The sequence below is a fragment of the Daldinia loculata genome, assembly GCF_022478755.1.
Source record: "Daldinia loculata strain CBS 113971 unplaced genomic scaffold F4817scaffold_49, whole genome shotgun sequence".
In the NCBI taxonomy this organism is placed as follows: domain Eukaryota; kingdom Fungi; phylum Ascomycota; class Sordariomycetes; order Xylariales; family Hypoxylaceae; genus Daldinia; species Daldinia loculata.
The window spans coordinates 81058-100062 of NW_026054903.1; the positions used below are offsets into that span (position 1 = coordinate 81058).

The 19005-nt window shown below is 46.2% G+C and overlaps 6 protein-coding genes across 6 annotated transcripts; 5 read left to right on the top strand and 1 right to left on the bottom strand.

Annotated features, from left to right (window-relative positions):
• Nucleotides 1-882: 882 nt before the first annotated feature.
• Nucleotides 883-3096, top strand: F4817DRAFT_346437 (uncharacterized protein). Its single transcript, XM_049304396.1, has one exon. It carries the CDS (start codon nucleotides 985-987, stop codon nucleotides 2707-2709), a length of 1725 nt encoding a protein of 574 aa, XP_049156256.1. The 5' UTR covers nucleotides 883-984; the 3' UTR covers nucleotides 2710-3096.
• A 2867-nt stretch (nucleotides 3097-5963) lies between these two features.
• On the top strand, nucleotides 5964-10059 carry F4817DRAFT_209122 (uncharacterized protein). Its single transcript, XM_049298669.1, has 2 exons — nucleotides 5964-6491; nucleotides 6555-10059. The coding sequence occupies exons 1-2, from the start codon at nucleotides 6176-6178 to the stop codon at nucleotides 9908-9910; spliced, it is 3672 nt and encodes a 1223-aa protein (XP_049156257.1). The 5' UTR covers nucleotides 5964-6175; the 3' UTR covers nucleotides 9911-10059.
• A 1502-nt stretch (nucleotides 10060-11561) lies between these two features.
• F4817DRAFT_209173 (E3 ubiquitin ligase SCF complex, Skp subunit) lies at nucleotides 11562-12671 on the top strand. Its single transcript, XM_049298670.1, has 4 exons — nucleotides 11562-11946; nucleotides 12002-12093; nucleotides 12174-12344; nucleotides 12419-12671. Exons 1-4 carry the CDS (start codon nucleotides 11871-11873, stop codon nucleotides 12593-12595), a joined length of 516 nt encoding a protein of 171 aa, XP_049156258.1. The 5' UTR covers nucleotides 11562-11870; the 3' UTR covers nucleotides 12596-12671.
• A 755-nt stretch (nucleotides 12672-13426) lies between these two features.
• Nucleotides 13427-13861, top strand: F4817DRAFT_318683 (uncharacterized protein; the record flags this gene model as incomplete). Its single annotated transcript, XM_049300945.1, has 1 exon — nucleotides 13427-13861. The coding sequence occupies one exon, from the start codon at nucleotides 13427-13429 to the stop codon at nucleotides 13859-13861; it is 435 nt and encodes a 144-aa protein (XP_049156259.1).
• Nucleotides 13862-14848: 987 nt separating this feature from the next.
• Nucleotides 14849-15179, bottom strand: F4817DRAFT_360687 (ribosomal protein L39e; the record flags this gene model as incomplete). Its single annotated transcript, XM_049306308.1, has 3 exons — nucleotides 14849-14897; nucleotides 15001-15101; nucleotides 15177-15179. The coding sequence occupies 3 exons, from the start codon at nucleotides 15177-15179 to the stop codon at nucleotides 14849-14851; spliced, it is 153 nt and encodes a 50-aa protein (XP_049156260.1).
• An 868-nt stretch (nucleotides 15180-16047) lies between these two features.
• Nucleotides 16048-16898, top strand: F4817DRAFT_318684 (ADP-ribosylation factor-like protein 1; the record flags this gene model as incomplete). Its single annotated transcript, XM_049300946.1, has 4 exons — nucleotides 16048-16122; nucleotides 16208-16246; nucleotides 16349-16756; nucleotides 16878-16898. The coding sequence occupies 4 exons, from the start codon at nucleotides 16048-16050 to the stop codon at nucleotides 16896-16898; spliced, it is 543 nt and encodes a 180-aa protein (XP_049156261.1).
• Between the last annotated feature and the right edge of the window lie 2107 nt (nucleotides 16899-19005).

Here is a 19005-nt window from a genome sequence, read left to right on the forward strand (position 1 = left end):
CATCAGCAGCTTTAAAAAAAAAACATTCCTATCAGCCCATCAAAATACAATATCAGGAAAGCTGTAATAGAAGTATAGTATGACATAGCGGCGTAATAGCTACCTGAAAGACTCTCAAGGCAGACAAGGACTTATCGGCGTAATTCGTATTGCATTTTCCTGCAAGGTACGCCGGGATTGCCGCATCGCGGTTACATATACTGTATTGGACGTGTGGTCATTGCTCAACTGCAGCCCTGGGAATAGAAGAAAAAGAAAAAAAATCAACGGCATGATAGCTAACATAATCATCACTAATCCTAGTAGAGCACCATTTCGGCATAGTGGATAGACCCTTAGCACCATGTCGAAATAGCATTAACACGAGAATATTAATGCATCTTAATCAAGTACTTGAACATTATGGCTAGGTAGTTATCTATTATATCCGAAAGGAGTTTTCTAGAAAAAGCTAATTGCATTCTAGCCCCTACGTAATCGCTTAAATCTATTCAGACGGGTCCATCTATTATGGCGTTTTAGACCTATTCTAGATCCCTGGTCTAGCTCTCAAAACTTTAAGACAGCGACTTCTATTAACTAGATAACCTGACTGACCTTGCAGGAATCTTTGTGGTCGATGAAGGGACATAGCCATTCCTCGGTTATTGGTCCTCTCTTTGATTTCTCTGTTTTAGTCCCGCTTATCTGGATTGAACCTAAGAGATTAATGTCCTGATGTTAGTAACTGACTCGTTGACATGGGAAACATGACTTGTTCAAATGTTAATATAAACCGGGGTAGAAAAGAAGTCCGAGTTCCTTACGCCGGGCAGTCTTAACGATGTTCTTGCACCGGTATATTCTATGATGATAACTCATGCCATCACTTAATAGTCGACTTGAACCTTACATACCTAGGTACCTAGGTAGTATACGTGGTGACGTAACAATTGCTATGGCAGACAAGCGAAGAGCTGAACCATAGGGAAAGCTCTATTAGACATGCGCCCGTGCACGCGCTATTCCCCCAAAACGAAAGAGGTGACCTCATCTTACCAAGTAGAGCTCCTCCCCATCAAATTATCCCTGCCATCGCATACCCCATGGGCACAGACATGCTACCTACATACTCTCCATCTACATCGTGGATCTTTACATTATCGAGGTATTCGTCGCATAGCCCTACGGGCTGGAGATATCAAATTTATAAGTTGGGGTTTGCGATCCCATGTAACCTCACAGCGCTTGAAACCCGTCATGGCTGATGAGAGCTACACTTCTCCCTCGACGTCAGCAGCGAACACAACCGGCCGATCATCGTCGCTCACCGGCAATGAGCCCCCAAGTTTCAGCTTGCGTCGAGCTGCAACAGTCGGTCAATCTGCTCTTACACGTCGCCGCCCCACTCTGAATACGGGCTCGCCCACTGCCGAGAATGGCTTTGCAGATATTCGAAGGCGGAGCTCTACATATTCCGACTTCAGTCTGAACGATGCTAGAAGGGATCTAGAGACAAGTGCAGATGAGCTCTTTAATCCAAGCAAATCTGGCTCTAAAGAGGCGGCTAAATCCCCATTCGTCTACGTCCCACTTACACTAGCTTTGCTCCCTGCTATAGCTGGCATATTCTTCGAAAATGGGAGTGCTTTCGTCACGGACATCATATTACTCAGCTTAGCTGCTGTATTTCTTCACTGGTCCGTCACGCAGCCATGGGATTGGTATCGCTCCGCGCAAGAGATACGCATCGTGAGAGATGAGATTATGACTGAGTCTGTCTTTGAGTCTGATAGCGACGGCGAACCTCCTAAGACAACCCTGGAAAATGTCCCCGAAGAGACAAATAAACAGGATAGTTCCAAGGAAGTGGCTGAAGAGGCACTCGATAGACGGGATCGCCAGCGGAAAGAACGACAGGATGCCGCGCTTAGAGAACTCTACTTTCACGAAATGGCTGCTCTAGCCTGGTGCTTCATATTTCCTATGCTCGGCGCATATCTTTTACACACTATTCGGGGACAGTTGACGAGACGTTCTGAGGGCCTGGTGTCTGACTATAATCTCACTATTTTCCTTTGCGCCGCTGAAGTCCGCCCCATTTCACATCTAATCAGGATGCTTCAAAATCGAACCTTGCGAGTTCAACAAATCGTCGCAAAGAACCCCCATGAAAAGCAAACTGTTACATTGGAGCATTTAGAAGCACTTTCAACCAGACTAGATGAGTTGGAAGCACAAGGAGCTACGGGTGATACATCCTCGAATGCTACTGCACGACCTGATGTTCCACAGCCAAAATTGATCGAGGCGGCAGTGGCTCAAGAAGTCCGTAGTAGCATACAGCCAGAACTAGATGCTTTAAATCGCGCCATGCGTCGATACGAGAAGAAACTCACTCTACTCGCATGCCAAACCGACAATCGTATCGAGTATGTCGACTACAGGCTTAATGATGCTATTGCGCTTGCTGCCGTCGCCGCTAAGAATAGTAACGCTCAACGGAACTTTAGCGGGTGGTTTATCGACAAGAGCGTTGCGCTAGTTATACTCCCATTTCACGCACTAGTAGCGGTGTCTACCTTTCCTTTCCGGACGGCATCGACTATGCTTAGTCGAAAGAGCAGGTCTTCGTCCGAGAGGACCCAGAAGACTGTACGCAACGGGAAAGTCCTTGCTCATGGCAAGACCAGTTCCGATCGCGTGCCTACGCGCGTGTCTAGGAGATAGAATTAATTATGTATTATGATGGTACGGGTGTATAACGACTGTTAGGTTAGGTAGTTTGTACTAGGTAATAATTACGGATGGGCCGGCACGGAGAAGGAGGACAGCGGGAAACGGTTAGGAGGGGGTGGGTAATAAACGGAGTTTGGACATGGATCGCTCTCAACGTGGTTTACAGCGATAGGAATTACGTAGGGGTTGATTCACCTATGGGAGCGTTCTTGAAGAGCAATTCTACAAGTTGCGATTATATAGATGCTCTCCCTCGTGTAAATCGCGGGTTTGCAATGCAGTTCCTGTGCGGACTGAATGGAATAGGGAAATATTATAGTAGTTTACTTGTCTGTGCGTCTCGATATGCAATTTATTTTATTTTATTCCCTCTTACGTGCTTGAAATATTGAAAAGACACGTCAGATACTCCAACCAACAACAAACGTCATTGTGCGGGGCGTCTCTCGTAACAGAAAGGGCTGGTATGCTTCCTCGTGCACATCGTAATATTCCCATCTTCGATGATGTCGGATGCGGCCAAGCATCTTTAGACTTGAGCTGACTAAACTAAAGCTTCCGGGTAAACGTCCTAACGCATGCAGTAGTCTGCATTGGAGGTAGATATCTAATTATCCTGGTAGGTGCGCCACCTTTTTTGACGTCCTTCTGCCTACCTACCTACCTCATATGTGCGGTATGTGGTGGGTGTTGGGTTCCACTGGTGCCTGGCAGAATCCGGATACTAGATGGATGGACCCGTGGGTTCGGCAGACCGGGTCCAAGTCTAAATAAGATTCCATCAACACCTACATCGTCTAGGTCCAGGGGGCTATCTCAATAAACACCGTAATCCATATTCAGAATGCCAAGCTTATATATGTTTCAACAGTCAACTCTCATATTATGGTATATCAGTCAAGATATGTGTAGTCACATTTACTTCAAGCCACGTAGATCAGTATGAGATCAAAATGCGTCTATATTCCCACCCATCCAACTCTGACTCTGCAAGGATGGCCGAAGGAAGACGGGTAAGGAAATGCGAATAAGGTATTATCGTAGTCTGCTCGCACGTGCGACCTGCGTGGGGATGCGTATATTTCCTGCTGCCGGACGTTGATATTATCGATGCGCGTATCCGGAGTCGTACCAAGTTGCACCGCTTTCGAAGCAAACCTCGTAAGGTTGCCCAAGAGGCAAGTAAGTTTAATAGTTTAATCTCGTGATGGGGGTGAGCACACGTCCCATCGACGTACGTTGCGAGATCCCGCCGTTACCACCCTCCTTTACGCCGCGGGACGAATCGCCAAGGCGGACGAGGCGTCTCGCTACTGCATGCCTAATAGTAGCTCGCGCAAGACACCAATGGTGGTGGCGGGACCCTGGAGTGTAATTTAACTCTTTTAGTTCGCTTGTTCGCTCCGCGTCATTTCAATATTGCGCTCGTTTTGGCGCGCTACTTGGTGCTTGAGCACATAGTCGTTCGCGACTGAGAAACAAATTCCCAACTATCGGTATCATCTTTCTACTGTTTAGAAGATACCGCTCATTCTTCAACTTGGACAATTGGGTCAGTAAAGTCGGTGAGCTGACGATCGTCAATTGCATTGGGCTAGTATTTGATGTAGCCCGAAACGCGCGTGCGGCCGTGTTCTGGTTTGGTTATGCTGTGCTGGTTCCTATTGAGAATGTGCTGTATTGTACTTATCCTTGCTGCTTGCAGCGTCGCACGCGGCGTTGGCTAGATGCGGGATCAGCAGCCAATGCCAGATGAGCGATCGTGAGCAAGGCGACCTTGACCTGCCTGAGTGGAATCGGTGGGCCTCTGAGCTTCTCTGAAGACCTAGAATCCAGGAACAACTTGCTTCTCCCCCACCATCTTCCCAGGAGAAAGGATCTGATGCCTCGCTAGACCCAGTGGCTTCAACTTTTGACAAGTCCGATGCAAACTACCTATTGAATTGCACGCGTTGCGCCTCGTCGCTGAGACATTTCATAATATCTGGGGTCGAGAGAGCCTCTCGGTCTGCTCCACCGTATACGGCTCCGGCCCTCAATGGGATTGACGGACGAAGCGGCATTGGGATTCTCTCGTACTACGTAAACATACATCATACATCATACATCATACATCATGAAGCAAACTATTGCTGACCTCATGCCAAAAGATGGAGCCTTTTATTCGAATTTTGAAGAACAGCAGAGGAACCGAAAAGAATAATTAAACGTTGATCGAAGTGGGTAGGATTGAAATGTGCACTAAAGTTTACCGGTAGCCAGGGGTATACAGGGCTGGCAGGGGTTACGCTGCTAAGTCACACATTAGTGTACATTAACCAATCGGCGGCTAGACTAAACCGTTTGTTGCCTACCTATCTGGAATAAGCTCCCGTCTTGTTCTTGCTTGACTGGGCCTGGTCTCTTACTTGAAGTTGGAAGGAACCTTAGGTATGTAGTTGCAGGTTACCTATTCTCTTCCGGAGTCCGAGCAGGAAAGTAGCAAGGAAAGTAGCAAGGAAAGTACCTAAGCTTGCTTCAACTTACTTCGCTTCACATCCACTCGTCTGTGCTAATCTCCCGCGGTCAACGTTCCAAACGCACTCATTGGATGGTCAATCATCGTCATTCGCGCATCAATCACACGGCATACGCCCCAGTAAGTAAGCTGGTAAGGTACCTGTCTAGCCTTCCTCATGAATGAGACCTGCTAGAAAGATATGCCGCCAAGTAGATGGTGGCCTGCTGTACGCAGAAAGCAATTTCGTAGACATATCCTCCAGCTACGGTGAGCTAGCTGAGATGCTACATGCTACCAGAGAGTACTGAGTGTAAGTACCGTGTATTGAACAATAGCCCAAGTTGGTGGATAGATCCTGAGCAACTGGCTGGTAACTTGTCATCAAAGTTTTCTCCTTTTTTTCTTCTTCTTTTCTTATTCTCATCTATCGGATCGTTAGATCCTAATAGTGTCTTATGGTTCATGCCGGATGCCGTTGCATGAACGAGAAGGAGGCTCAGAGGTTGCTATTGATAAATTTGGTTTGATGGCGTCTTCTTGATAAGTTTGATCTACTGATACGTGCCCCTCTACTCTCTACCTAGGACGCATGCGGGTTGTTGACCCTTGAAGTTTCAGTTGCTTCTAAGCTCACTCCATTCCAGAAGTTGGCCCAGTTACCCAGTTACCCAGTTAGCTACCCATCGTTTGTTCGCAGCTTCGTGCGCTGGTATTACGAGTCAGGAGCCCTGCGTATTTATATTGTTCCTCGTCGTTGATGTCGTCTACCGCAAAAGTTCTCTATACCCAGAGCAAACACTTGGTGCCCTTATCTTATAGGCGGTTTCATCCTAACTATAACCCATTGCTAGCCATGCGTCTTAGCATATAGTAATCCCGAACAAGAGAAGTGCTTCTCAGAACGCTATACCATTGGGATATAATTTCGACACCCCTATACCTTGCAAATCTTTCAAGATGCTTCCCAGGTGGTTGAGAATTTGTACTTTGCTCTACTTACTCGTATGTTTCGATTTGGTGGCCGCGGGGCGATTAGGACCATATCCGAGACAAGAGACTTCTCCCTCGACAGTGGAGGCAACAAAGACAACACAAAATGGCGACCGAGAAACAACCCTAGCTCCGCCAGATAACTCAGAAAGCCCTTCTAGTTCATCAACGAAGCCTACATCCGTCGAGGTTACTACTAGCACAACTAGTACCGCAGAAGCAACCGCAATCCCCTCCGCTCTCAACGGGAATAATCCGAGTAATGATAACTTCACCGAAGAGCGTAAGCAGTCCCATTATCCTTCCTTAAATTATCCAATATCAGTTTCTAATTGAATAATCGTAGCAGCTGTTGTCAAGGGCGAATTGCCCCTACAGCCCCGACTAACGCCAGGATGGGGCGTTTCCGGTGCGATTATGCTCATTACCGGCATCGTGTATGCTTTGGTTGGCATTAAAAATACACGGCTACATACGTTTTTCTCATCGGCATATCTTGCTAGTCTTTGTGTGGCAGTCCTGATCGTTTACGTTATGAATCCCCCCATATCGGATGCTATTCAGGGGGCTTATGTCGTAGCAGCCGTGTGCGCCGGTCTGCTCCTTGGTGGTGCCGCAACTATCTTTAAGGAACTTACCGAGGGCCTCGGATGCCTTCTCGGTGGCTTCTGTTTTTCCATGTGGCTTCTCACTTTACGCGAGGGTGGTTTGCTTCCAACCACTACCGGTAAAGTGATCTTCATCTCTGCCTTTACAATTGCAGGGTTCGCATTCTACTTCAGTCATTATACAAGGCCATATGCTCTGATCGGCTTAATGTCGTTCGCTGGTGCAACAGTTACAGTTTTGGGTATTGATTGCTTTAGTAGAGTAGGGTTGAAAGAATTCTGGGCTTATATCTGGAACCTAAACGACAACCTATTCCCCCTCGAAGCCACAACATATCCGTTAACTAAAGGTATAAAGGTGGAGATCGCGATAATCATCGTATTGACCATTCTTGGTTTAATCTCCCAGTTCAAGCTATGGCGCGTCATTCAGGAGCATCGTGCGAGACGGTTTGAAGAGCGAGCAGAGTTCCAGAGGATGCGGGATGAAGAGGAAGCTAGTGTCGGACGACGGGTTGAGGAAGACAACAAGCGTGAAAGAAGGCAATGGGAGACAACTTACGGAGATCTGCCGACGCCATCAAGCCCCACGGTTTCTCGTGACTCGGGTGTTGGTGAGATTGAGAATGAGAAGAAGGGTCAGTTCACCCAGACAAACGTTCAACCAGTGTCGCCAAGCGAGACGGAGAATGAGAATGCGATCGAGATGACAGATCTCCCATCCGAAGACAACACGTCTTCTGAAGTCGGTAAACATCTGGATGAGGGTCTGGTCATTGCAGGGCATAATCAAGATAATCGAATAACTATTAGGGTTTCGAGGGATTACCACGATAACGAGGAGACGGCACCCCTACCGGAGCCCGACGAAAAGGCCTGGATGGCCGGTGTTGATAATGAAACGCAACCCGCATCTCCAACATCACTACGTAATTCGCGAAGGATCTCGAATTTGACCAGTCCCGAAATAATACCCTTACCGTTCAAAGTGCCGGAACTAGAAGAAGAGGACATCGATGACGACGACGATAGGTCGTCATTCGCAACGTTTGCCGACGAAGACGATCGGTCCATTACGCTAAGCAAAAGAGCGTCAAGGGCGTCCCTATCGCATAGGTTATCTGTGGGTTCGGGAAACTTACTGCGAAGTTTATCACAGCGCTCTAAACGGTCTGAGAAGTCTAAACGAGAGACTGGAGAATTCGAGTTGCCGCAGCCGTCATCTAGATGGGGAGAAAGTAATGAAGGACTAGTCTCCAAGAATCAGAAACTTACTGGAGATACTGGCTCTATCGTTGCTACCGTTGACGGTATGAGCGATAACGGTGAAATCGGCATAGAATTTGCTAAATCCGAGAAACCGGCTCATCCAAGAGAAATCAAAGCAGAATTGGCTGATATGTTGCCGAAAGACGAGTGTAATTCTAAAGATCGACCTGTTGCACAACCAAAGCCTATCGACTCGGGTACTTATCTTGAAGGTCGGCCCTACTCCACAGTAGAGACAGTCGCAACCGACATCTTGAGCCCGTCATTTCTAGGAGAACCCCTTGGAAGTAAATCGAAAAGGAGTAGCGCAACGAATGTCATAGGAAAGGTAGATGAGACGGATGGTGCTAACATTACCGGCGTGTTGGAATCGAAAACACCCTCTGATACGTCCAAAGTTGCCAAGTCAGCATCACCATCCGCTGTGTCGTCCGCGAGCCTCACAAAAGAACATCTCCCTTCTAGCTTGTCACGTGTTGCACTATCATATCGTACAAACGAGTGGGCGAAACATCTAACCCTAGCGGAAAAGCCTGAGCCTGATACATTGCGCTTAAACGAGTATGCCGAGGCCGAAGAGACTTCGAAGCAGCGAGAGGAAGCCCCCGCCCCTGTTAATGTTGATGAGCTGCAGCAAACAGCCGAGAGTGGTATTCCAGCAGCCTCCATTGTGAGGTCATACTCTTCAGTATCTAATGTCCAATCAAATGTACAGGGCTACCGTTCTCCATCAAGAACGACTGTCACAGTTGCAGAAAATTCGGTGCAAGCCATGCCTACTGCCACGCCTCTAGCAGGACAATTACAAGATACCAGCAACAGATCAAATATCACAAAAGGGGCCCAGCCGAATGTTCACACAAGCCACAATCTACGGATGAAGGACCGTCGACAGTCAAGCGATATCATCATTCAACCAATTCTAGAAGAGAAGGGTGACGAACACCTCAGTATTAAAGTCAATGCTATACAGGAGGAGGAAGATGGTTCCACTTCAAGATCAAGCCCTCCTTCATCCTTGGAATTTGAAGCACAAGGCATGAATCGACCTTCCGTTCCGGGTGTTGTGTCATACTCTAGTCCTCAGACACTCCTTGGCAAGAGAGATATGTTTTTACGTAGCAAATCTCAGTCAACTTTATTGTTCTCGCCGCCGAACCCCGAGACTATACAACACACACCTAGATCGACCAACCAAATGGAACAGCCTTATAATTTACAGGCTCCTTCGCCCTTTGTCAGCCAGGATGCTGATGATATTCCTCTCAGCAAACGAAAAGAACTCATTCGTCAGAGCAGTTTGCTTTCTGCTAACCTGACTACAATTAACCCCAGGCAAAATAGCACTATGAGAATGCCTTATACACCTGGCCATAGTCCAGGGCCCACGTCGCCGGTCGCAGCTGACAGCGCGCAGTTCAACTCCCACCAACCTCAGCGGCATTCTACTGCCCCATCCCAAGCGCACCGTGAGGCCCTACTGGCCAATTTCCGGCAGTCCGTTGCTGTAGATCTACGAACCAACACTCCTGTCTCACCCGCCGTTAACAACAGCGGGGAGACTCCTTTGGTTCGCTCTGCTTCTTCAACCTTGCTGGGACCTATGGGGATTCGCAATGGAAACAATGATGTCCAGTACAATATCGATCAGCAGAGAAGTATGCTTCTCTCGCAGCGGGAACAAGAAACTCGGAGAAAAGAGCAGGAACGCCGAGAGAAAGAACTTAATGAGCGCGCTTTTGAAGAGATGATGCGCCGTGGCGATTTCATAGATGCTCATCGAGAAGCTATGAGGAGGATGCAAAGTAGCATCAAGGATCAATAACAGAAAAGCGTTCAAGGGGCTATGAGCATACGTGTGGAAACAAATATATGGTAACGGATATACGGATTTCTGGTTTCATTAATTTCGTCTCGGGTCAGGTTGGGGACTGGAGGAATTTGATACCCTTTCTTTCCCTCTTTTTTTTCACATTTTTCTTCTCGTACCAAACAGTTACCATCGAGGCATGTTGGGCCACGGCCTACACACACGCACACGCACAACACACATGGACAAATATATCCTTCTGCCTATTTTCTAATATGTAATCTCTGGGATAGAATAAAAAAAATTAGTATCACTAAGGGAGAAGGGAGGGGCTCGGTCCGGCAACTAGAGGGGATGATGCATATAATGGGAACACAAAACATGCAAGACACCGCCACGAACTCGTGCTTTGGAAATCATGGTGTCGAGTTAATAAAGGGGAAAGGCAATAGATGTATGTGGTGTAATCCTGTTGCTTCGTAAATGCGTGAGTATCTACATAGACTTCCATATAAGTATAGATATTGCATAAGTATTTAGTGTTTGCTTTTATACCCATTTTGCTCCGGTTTCGATATACGCAGTTGTAAATAAGTCATAAGCACAAGTATTTTGGACAATTCCAACAAGGCGTTATCTATAATAGGTACCTATTTAACTCCTTTTACGAGTTAAAATATTCGAAGTAAAATAACATGCTTTATATTAGAGTGATTGTAGCCAGTAGTCTTTTCGAAGAAAACTAAACATTACTTTCCATATTATATGCTACATATGCAAGCTTCATTAAGTCGAACTAACCAAACATTATACGTAAGTACTTTTAAATACCCAAGCACTTTGCTTTATAATATATAAACCCTATGACACTGCTAAAAGAACTTACTTATTTAATTATAGTTATGCTTAATGTTTAACTCAGAAAATCACCAAAACTGGGTATATTCTGGAAAAAGAAGAAGATATGGATTGAATTCCACATTCGTTGTTGGTACATGTAATGTGCAAACTTTGCAGACTTATTGCCTTGCGCACTGTAAGTAGATCTATGTAGGTACCTAGGTAGGTACCTAATGTATCAGCCCCAGGCAGGTACGGTGAAAAAGCACGCTATTCCCCACATCTAACGTTATTCACGCCAAGGGGTTGATAGGAGGTGCCTAAGATAGCATGTACCTGTAGGAGGTACCTACATTCTTCAAACCTTGACATGGAAGCCATCAGGGTCCATGCAATTGAAAATTACAACTACCTAGGTAGGTACTCTCGCCACCAGTTTTGCTTTTGCTGTGTCGACAATAGGCAGATGCGGTGCAGTACCTGTGCTGCCTACCTGGGTACCTACCTAAGTACCTAAGATAGCATGACCTTACAGCTGTTACCAAATATAAAAATGACTATTGTGGCGCCTTGAACCTTCGGCCTGACGCAAACTTTGGACCGACTTCTTTTTCTTCACTTAAACACACCGCAACAGTCACCATTCCGAGTGAATAACATATAAAGACCAAACAATCGCGCATTTCTCACCCAATACTTTGTTTATCTATTATCACCAATCCTTTTGTCACGATTCTAGTAAGTAAATAAAACCTTTACAGTACAATACACTACTTTTATGTGATTCAGAAGCATGCAAGAGGTTGTTTCCGTGACTACCTGGCTACTTCTATTGTTCCTACTTGTTCCTACTTAGCATGGTGCTTACCTAAAGTTATTTAACTGTCGTGCCCCTCCAGCCTCAGTTCGAGACTTCCCTAAAAACAGACCCACCTCCACATCCAACCAACATACATCATCAATCCTCTGCCGTCTTTAAACTTCTACTTCGATTCTTCCTTGTCCACACCAAGTTGTGAGGACAAAAGCATCGGACATACGCATCTACAGCCTCTATTTGGTTTCGCCACCAAGTTTTTGCAATCTCATACTTATTTCGACCACAGAAAACTAATCATCTCAATCCAACATCATCATGGGTGAATCCGAAGCTCCTCCCGCCGCCAACTACATCCGACTTCAGTCAAATGATAACGTCAAGATCGATGTTGGTAAGTTAATCGTCTACTACTTCCTGCTATGAAATTTTACTCACATGCATCACAGAGAAGGCTGTTGCGGAGCGATCGCTCCTAATCAAGAACATGCTTGAGGATCTTGGTCCTAACGCTGAGGGACAGACTATCCCCATCCCCAACGTAAGTCATTCCTATTCAACCATAACAGTGCTATAGCTCTCAGCCCCAAAGTGAACGTTGTTCTAATATATCTACTATAGGTGACCGAGCCTGTCCTTCGCAAGGTTATCGAGTGGTGTGAGCACCACCGTCACGACCCCCCTGCCTCGAACGAGGACGAGTCCGATAATCGCAAGAAGACGACCGATATCGACGAGTGGGATCAGAAGTTCATGCAAGTCGACCAGGAAATGCTCTTCGAGATTATCCTCGTATGTATAACCCAATATTTCCATCCTCTTATTTTTACTAGTTATATAATTACTAACATATCTTTTTCCTATAGGCCTCTAACTACCTCGATATCAAGGCATTATTGGATGTTGGGTGCAAGACTGTCGCCAACATGATCAAGGGCAAATCCCCCGAGGAGATTCGCAAGACGTTCAACATCACGAACGACTTTACCCCCGAGGAGGAAGAGCAGATTCGTCGTGAGAACGAGTGGGCTGAGGATCGATAAATGCCCCAAGTCACATATCCGGTTGTTTTACGATTGCTTAATCTTGACATTTATCAAGTCTTATCAAGTGATATGACTGATTTGATGATGGATAGAGACAACAACCGGCTAGCGGGGTTCTTTGCGGCTTGTGGCAAAAACCGTGGGCATTTCATAGCTGGCCATTTGTGTGTGGCATTGGCATGGAGAAGAGTGGATTCGGATTTTTGAGACGGACCACCTCCAACCTTTGCTCTCTTAACCAGTATAGATACTGGATGGTATCAGCAGCACCACATGGGCTAGAGAGTATGCAGATTTGTTTTAGGAGTTTTGGAATTAGCATAGTTATTGACATTAGTAAACACCACTAGAGTATTTTATGGTTTTGTGATTTGTGACACAATAACGCATGTGAATATCCTACTCTTTCATGAGTTGTTACCGCAATATGTAGTTCTTATCCTATTATAGACAGCGTACAAAACAGGTACCTAACCTACCTAAGGTACATATGTAGATAAAGACCATCGTATCTTTGTAACTTCGTCTAGCCTGCATAAGAGGTGGTGCTGAGGCAGGAGGTAGTTGTTGCTCTTCTTGTTGCTCTTGTCGTTGTAGTTTGTGCACCTGCACCGACCACATATATACCGTTCTTAAGTCGTAATTAGGTACTGCCGTTTTAGCAGCAACACCGTAGTAACGCTATTAATTTACATCTCTTGTTAAACACCAACCGCATCAGTTAATATTTTCCCAATACAAAACAAACTTTTCAACGTTATTAGGCTACAACATCATCGCCAACCCAATAACTTACTTCCAAACAATTCTCTACCACCAACTATCATCATGGGCATTTTTAGCTTCATCAACACTGGTATGCAGAGCATTGCCTCGTGGTGGTCGGACCGCCAGGCCGTGAAAAGTACAGACGCTTGCCTCTGGTTTGTCCTCGGCGCCGTCGTGGGCTTCGTGATGCGGCCAGAACAGAAACCTCGCCGCCGGCTTCCCTTCCCTGGTACCCTCCTGAAAGAGGAAGCCTTTGAGGACCGTTCCTCCTACGACAAGGCTGTTGCTAAGGCCGACCACGAGTGGGCTAAATTCTCGAAAACAATGAGAGACATAGAGAAGAAGGCGAAAAAGCTAGAGAAGGCAAAGGCGAAGGCGGAGAAGGAGAAGAAGCAGGACGAGGAGATGGACAAAGTGTTGCACAAGGCAAAGCTCCTCTATGGTAATGATACCACTTCGGAGCAGCAGGAACTAGGGCGTGCAAGAACTATGTGAGAGAGAAGACGCTACGGTAGCGATCTTTGATACAGCATCAACGTCCTTGCCTCGCACTATGGCTAGCCTTCCGTTTCTGAATCGATTTCTATAGCCCATCTTCGATAACGATAACAACAACGACCAACTTCTAGTCCTGCATGTCCTTCTTCGATTCTCTACGTTTCGTTTCGCTCGATAAAACTAAGAGGCAACTACCACAACCTTGGACGATAATGATTTCGACACTCGTCTCTACGACTTGAGTTTTCACGTCTTCTCTGTAGATCGCCATGGGTAAGTCCTCTTTGGCTGGTACTGTCTTTACTGTCAGCTAATGATTATTAGGCTACAACGACTGGAAAGTCTCGTTCCTTAGAGACTCTTTCAGGCAGAGATAACAATAGGTTAGGGGAACTCAGAGTGAAGGTTGTGTGGAAGAAGCAAGGGGATTTGGAAGGATAAAATGAAAAGAACAAAAAAAGGGGCATATTTTTGGACCTGTACTGGACAGCAAGAAAACTTGGTATGGATTGACTTCTTTACTTGGTTGGAGTTCTCATGTTTCGTTAGTATATGCCCAGTGTAATGCTGAGGCAGGTAATATGCACCTATTCGCCTACACGTTCCAGCGTGTCAATCACATTAATCGTAAACTTGCTCAGGGGCATCAAAAAGCATCGTAGTTACTTTGTTCGCAAACGCGTTATTTCATTCCCTATGACCAGTACCATGCAAATCTGGAATTGATGAGCCCTGAAGAAAACCGAGAATCGCCCGCACCCATCATGCTTTTCCCCCTCCTGCCATAGGATACAGTGTGTGTTCTGCCTGGAAGAAAATCCCACCACCAAGGTAATGCCAGTCTATGTTTGATCATCCACTGCGAGACCCGTCCCCTGAAGACCGCCTAATCGCTCAATTCCGTCATGATGACATATCGCATTCGGTGGGTGGGCTCCCCAGAAACAGATGTAGCCTGATGTAGATGGGGATATAGAAATGCATCTAAATTCCGAGACGAGTCTTGCGCCAATGCCTTCTCTTGGCGTTGTATCTACAGACTGTTAGTTATTTCCATAGCTCTATGGTCCTTGGTCTTCCTCGACTATCTGCCTCGGGATCAAGATATCGTCGGGAAGTTCGCGGGGGATTCGTACCGGATGGTGTTACCAGTGCGGAGACGAATCCATTGGGGGATAGGTCTGTTCTGCTTCTGCGCCTTGGCGAGCTTCTGCTTCGTTCGGAAAGACTTGTGGCTCTGTAGGTGGGAGTTTATGTTAGCTAAATGCGATTCTCAAAGTAGACACTATCGCCAGCAAGAAAATCAGACAACCATCGCGTTCGCCTCGACGATAAGGACATGATGCGAAAAGATGAGTGTGAGATATTCTACTAGAGCAGTACCACTGATAGAAACATAGAATACATACCGGCATTTTGACTGCTTGTGCTGATCAGAATGTCGAGATTGTTTCGTGAGTGTCTTGTTTGAAGGAGGGTGGGAATTGTAGTCAAATCACAAAGCGGGCTAGAAATTTTGGGTGATGCGAGGGTTTTGCAGCCCCAATGCAATTTGTGTGCGGCAAGGGGGGGCCTTGGGGGTCACTTCGTACCGAGCCTAGAGCACGTGATCATGCGAGATTAAGATTTAGTTCCGAATCCCGATAAGATAAGCTATGACCAACTCCATACATAACCAAGAATGCGGGTCCCATTTGCCAGCTGCTTTTGTCACTTGGCATCGAAAAGAAAAAGAACGCCAATCGCCTTGGCGTATTTTGCTTGTGGCGGCCTCCCTAAACCTTGTTAACCTTATGAAAAGGGACCCTTGCTTGTAATAAAGCCAATCTGAGGCCAATCTGAGGTTTGGCCCTGCGCAAGATTTCAAAGCGAACCTGAAAGATTGACACGCCCCAGAAAAAACAAGCTCCTTATTTCTTGTATTCTGACAAATAACAACTAACAAGTGTTTTTAACGCGTTTACGAAATCCCTCTTCTCCTAACGACTTGAATGCAGATCTAGACTTCCCGCGATTATTCCCGCCTTATTTTAAAATCCCCTTCATTAGTTTTGGACAGCTGTAGAGAAACAGTACCGGCGTAACGATCGCGTGGCCATTTTATTTACCTCGGAGAAGGAAGGGCGCCGTTTAAGCTCCTACGTGGATAAAATACATACTACCTACATACATACGTACACAAGATGGGCCAGAGTGTATCGTGGCTGTCCAGCCTGCTGTGGGCGAAGAAGGAGATAAGAATCCTTATCCTAGGTCTTGTACGAGCTGACAGAGCCCCCCTGTTCGAGCCCATTCGAGCTTCTCTATCCGGAGCAGTACCGGCTAATTCAACACCTTGCGCAGGATAACGCGGGAAAGACGACGTTATTATACAGACTAAAGGTCCGTCCATTCTTTGGAATACTTCTATCACTCTCTTGCGCCTCCTCCGACGAACTTGCAACGGAATGACAGGACTAAACGCTGACAACGAACTTCCTACAGGTAGGCGAGGTGGTAACGACAATCCCAACGATCGGGTTCAACGTCGAATCCGTAACATACAAGAACCTAAATTTCAACGTGTGGGATTTAGGTGGACAAACTTCGATCCGACCTTACTGGCGATGCTACTATGCAAACACCGCGGCCGTGATATTCGTTGTCGACAGCACGGATATCGAGCGCCTACAGACTGCGGCCGAAGAGCTAGCTGCTATGCTCAACGAGGATGAATTGAGAGATGCTGCGCTCCTAGTGTTTGCCAACAAACAGGACCAGCCTGGTGCCAAGGGCGCAGGCGAGATATCCGAGGCACTGCGGCTGGGCGAGCTGAGGGATCGCAACTGGAGCATTGTCGCGTGCTCAGCGGTCGACGGAAGCGGTGTCAATGAAGGCATGGATTGGCTAGTGGTAAGTCATGTTCTAATTCCTACCTGCATCCAGTTCAAGGGGGCGGCCAACTTTACGGCTAGATTTCCCCTTACTCGAGTTGATTTCAGGGGTAACGGAGTCTAGCTAACACGTTACATAGCAAACCGTGTCACAGGACTAAACGTCTTAATATCGCACACAAAGCATTCCTCTGTACAACACTTAACCAACCGTATCAATCCATGGGCATCACTAGCAAGGCCCCTCAGCATCTCAAAACACATTTTATTGATACCGCATCCTTACGGTCTTGGGTAGATGGCTCCGTCATGTTAGTCTGATAGGGCCACGAGGTGCAGCGGCCGCTGTGATTGGGAGCATAAGGCGTTTTCTACAGGATTTTTTTTGACGAAGGAGGACCCAGAGAGGGCACGGTAGCAGGCGAGAAGGATGAATATCAAGTTCGATGAAGAATCTCGAGACACGTTTGCATCATTCCAGGCACGTATTAGCGGTATGGGGCTGGTCCTGGTCTGACCTGGTCTGGTATGCTAGGTCATATATATACGATGAACCTCCCAAGCTCCTTTAATTTGCTCTCTGGCGGAAGATAGAAGGGCAGACAGGTGGATCTCCTGATCCGGCAGCCCGGATCGAAATAATACTAGGTTGGGGTCGGCTCTATCCAGTCGTTACGTTAGATATATTATAATTACCATAGATGCGCATAGCATAAGGTAAATGACCCAAGTCGTTGCCATCATGGTTGTCTTAGATGGTGTTTCTGTTTCATGATCTTTCATGGCTCGATGGTTCAGGGGAAGATGATGACTATGTTTCCTAGTAACATTCCTCTCGTCGAATAGGAGCTTTAGCTCGGCCGTCTTGCCCGTCACCGTGCATATATGTAGCTTTCTTTGTATATAAAGTATAGACTTCCTTGGCACAAGTTACACTCTCAACGACTGATGGTCCTTCGCGGCGTAGGCCGATATAGAATACATGTAGAAGATACGTGACTTATAGATGTTACCGCGATTAGCTAGCCGCTATGACATTTTACCTCGAAGGAAGCTGCCGCATTTTCGGCCCCACTTAGGTACTTGGCCGACCACGTCGCCACGAGACCACGCGGGGTTCCGGCCTTACTATGGGGGATATACATATACCTGTATATCTACATGCACCATATTAATAGCGCGAGATGGGAAACACGGTCCCAAGATCAGCTCGCAAAAGGATTTATGCCTTGACTGCATAAGCATATAATTCGGATATAAAATCCTGTGCAATCGGAGTTTACAAAATTTAGGATCACATTGTGATACCTCACTTCGTGTAACTTACCTAGTGGCCGGGACAGCCGGGGGCTAATTTTGGACCGTACGAAGTGAGAGCCTCGCTGGATATGATATCCTACGAAAAGAATCCTTTACTTCCGGAAAAGCAAAACCGGTCATTTTATAGTATACGTATGCGTATTGTGCTAGACAAGAATGGAAGGTATACGCTATATGACGTCATGCATTATTTGTAAGGAGTCGCGGTGCTATAAAGATGAGCGTGTTGAGTTGTCGTCCGAAGCAGTTGATACTCCCTCGGAAACCGACGCGAGTTTCCTAAAGGGCAAAGGCGGCTGTAGTAAGCGAATACCCAAGGAGTTCTACGAGCTGCTGCTAAGACGGTCGAGTCGGATTGCCGAATATAACCATGCGGCACCTACTAGTGTATGGCTTGTCTACTACATAATGGAGGGGTCGACCAAAGACGGATCGATAGCTCAACTATCATCTGCCGGTAAAATGCACTAGGACGACCCGAAAGCGTTTATGATCCTACATCGATTCGTTTTCTCGCGGGGGACGGTCTGATGGTCATGTTCTGCATGTACGTATAAGTTCAAGAGACCCAGATATGTACCTATGTATTGCCACCAGGGTTCCGTTCTTTGATCTTCAAGGGAAGAGATCGGTAAGGGGACGGGGGGCCGTCTTCGTTGAATCAGAAGACCGCGGTTAGTAATAGGTAAGAGACCATCTGACATGCAAGTTCTTTGTCCTGCTCTGCAAGGCGAGATGACGGTGGCGCTTTAAGATTCTCCGCAAAAAAAAAAAAAAAAAAAAAAAAAAAAAAAAAAAAAAAAAAAACAGAAAAAAAAAAAAAAAAAAAATAAAAAAAAAAAAAAAAAAAAAAAAAAATAAAAAAAAAAAAAATAAAAAAAAAAAAAAAAAAAAAAAAAAAAAAAAAAAAAAAAAAAAAAAAAAAAAAAAAAAAAAAAAAAAAAATCA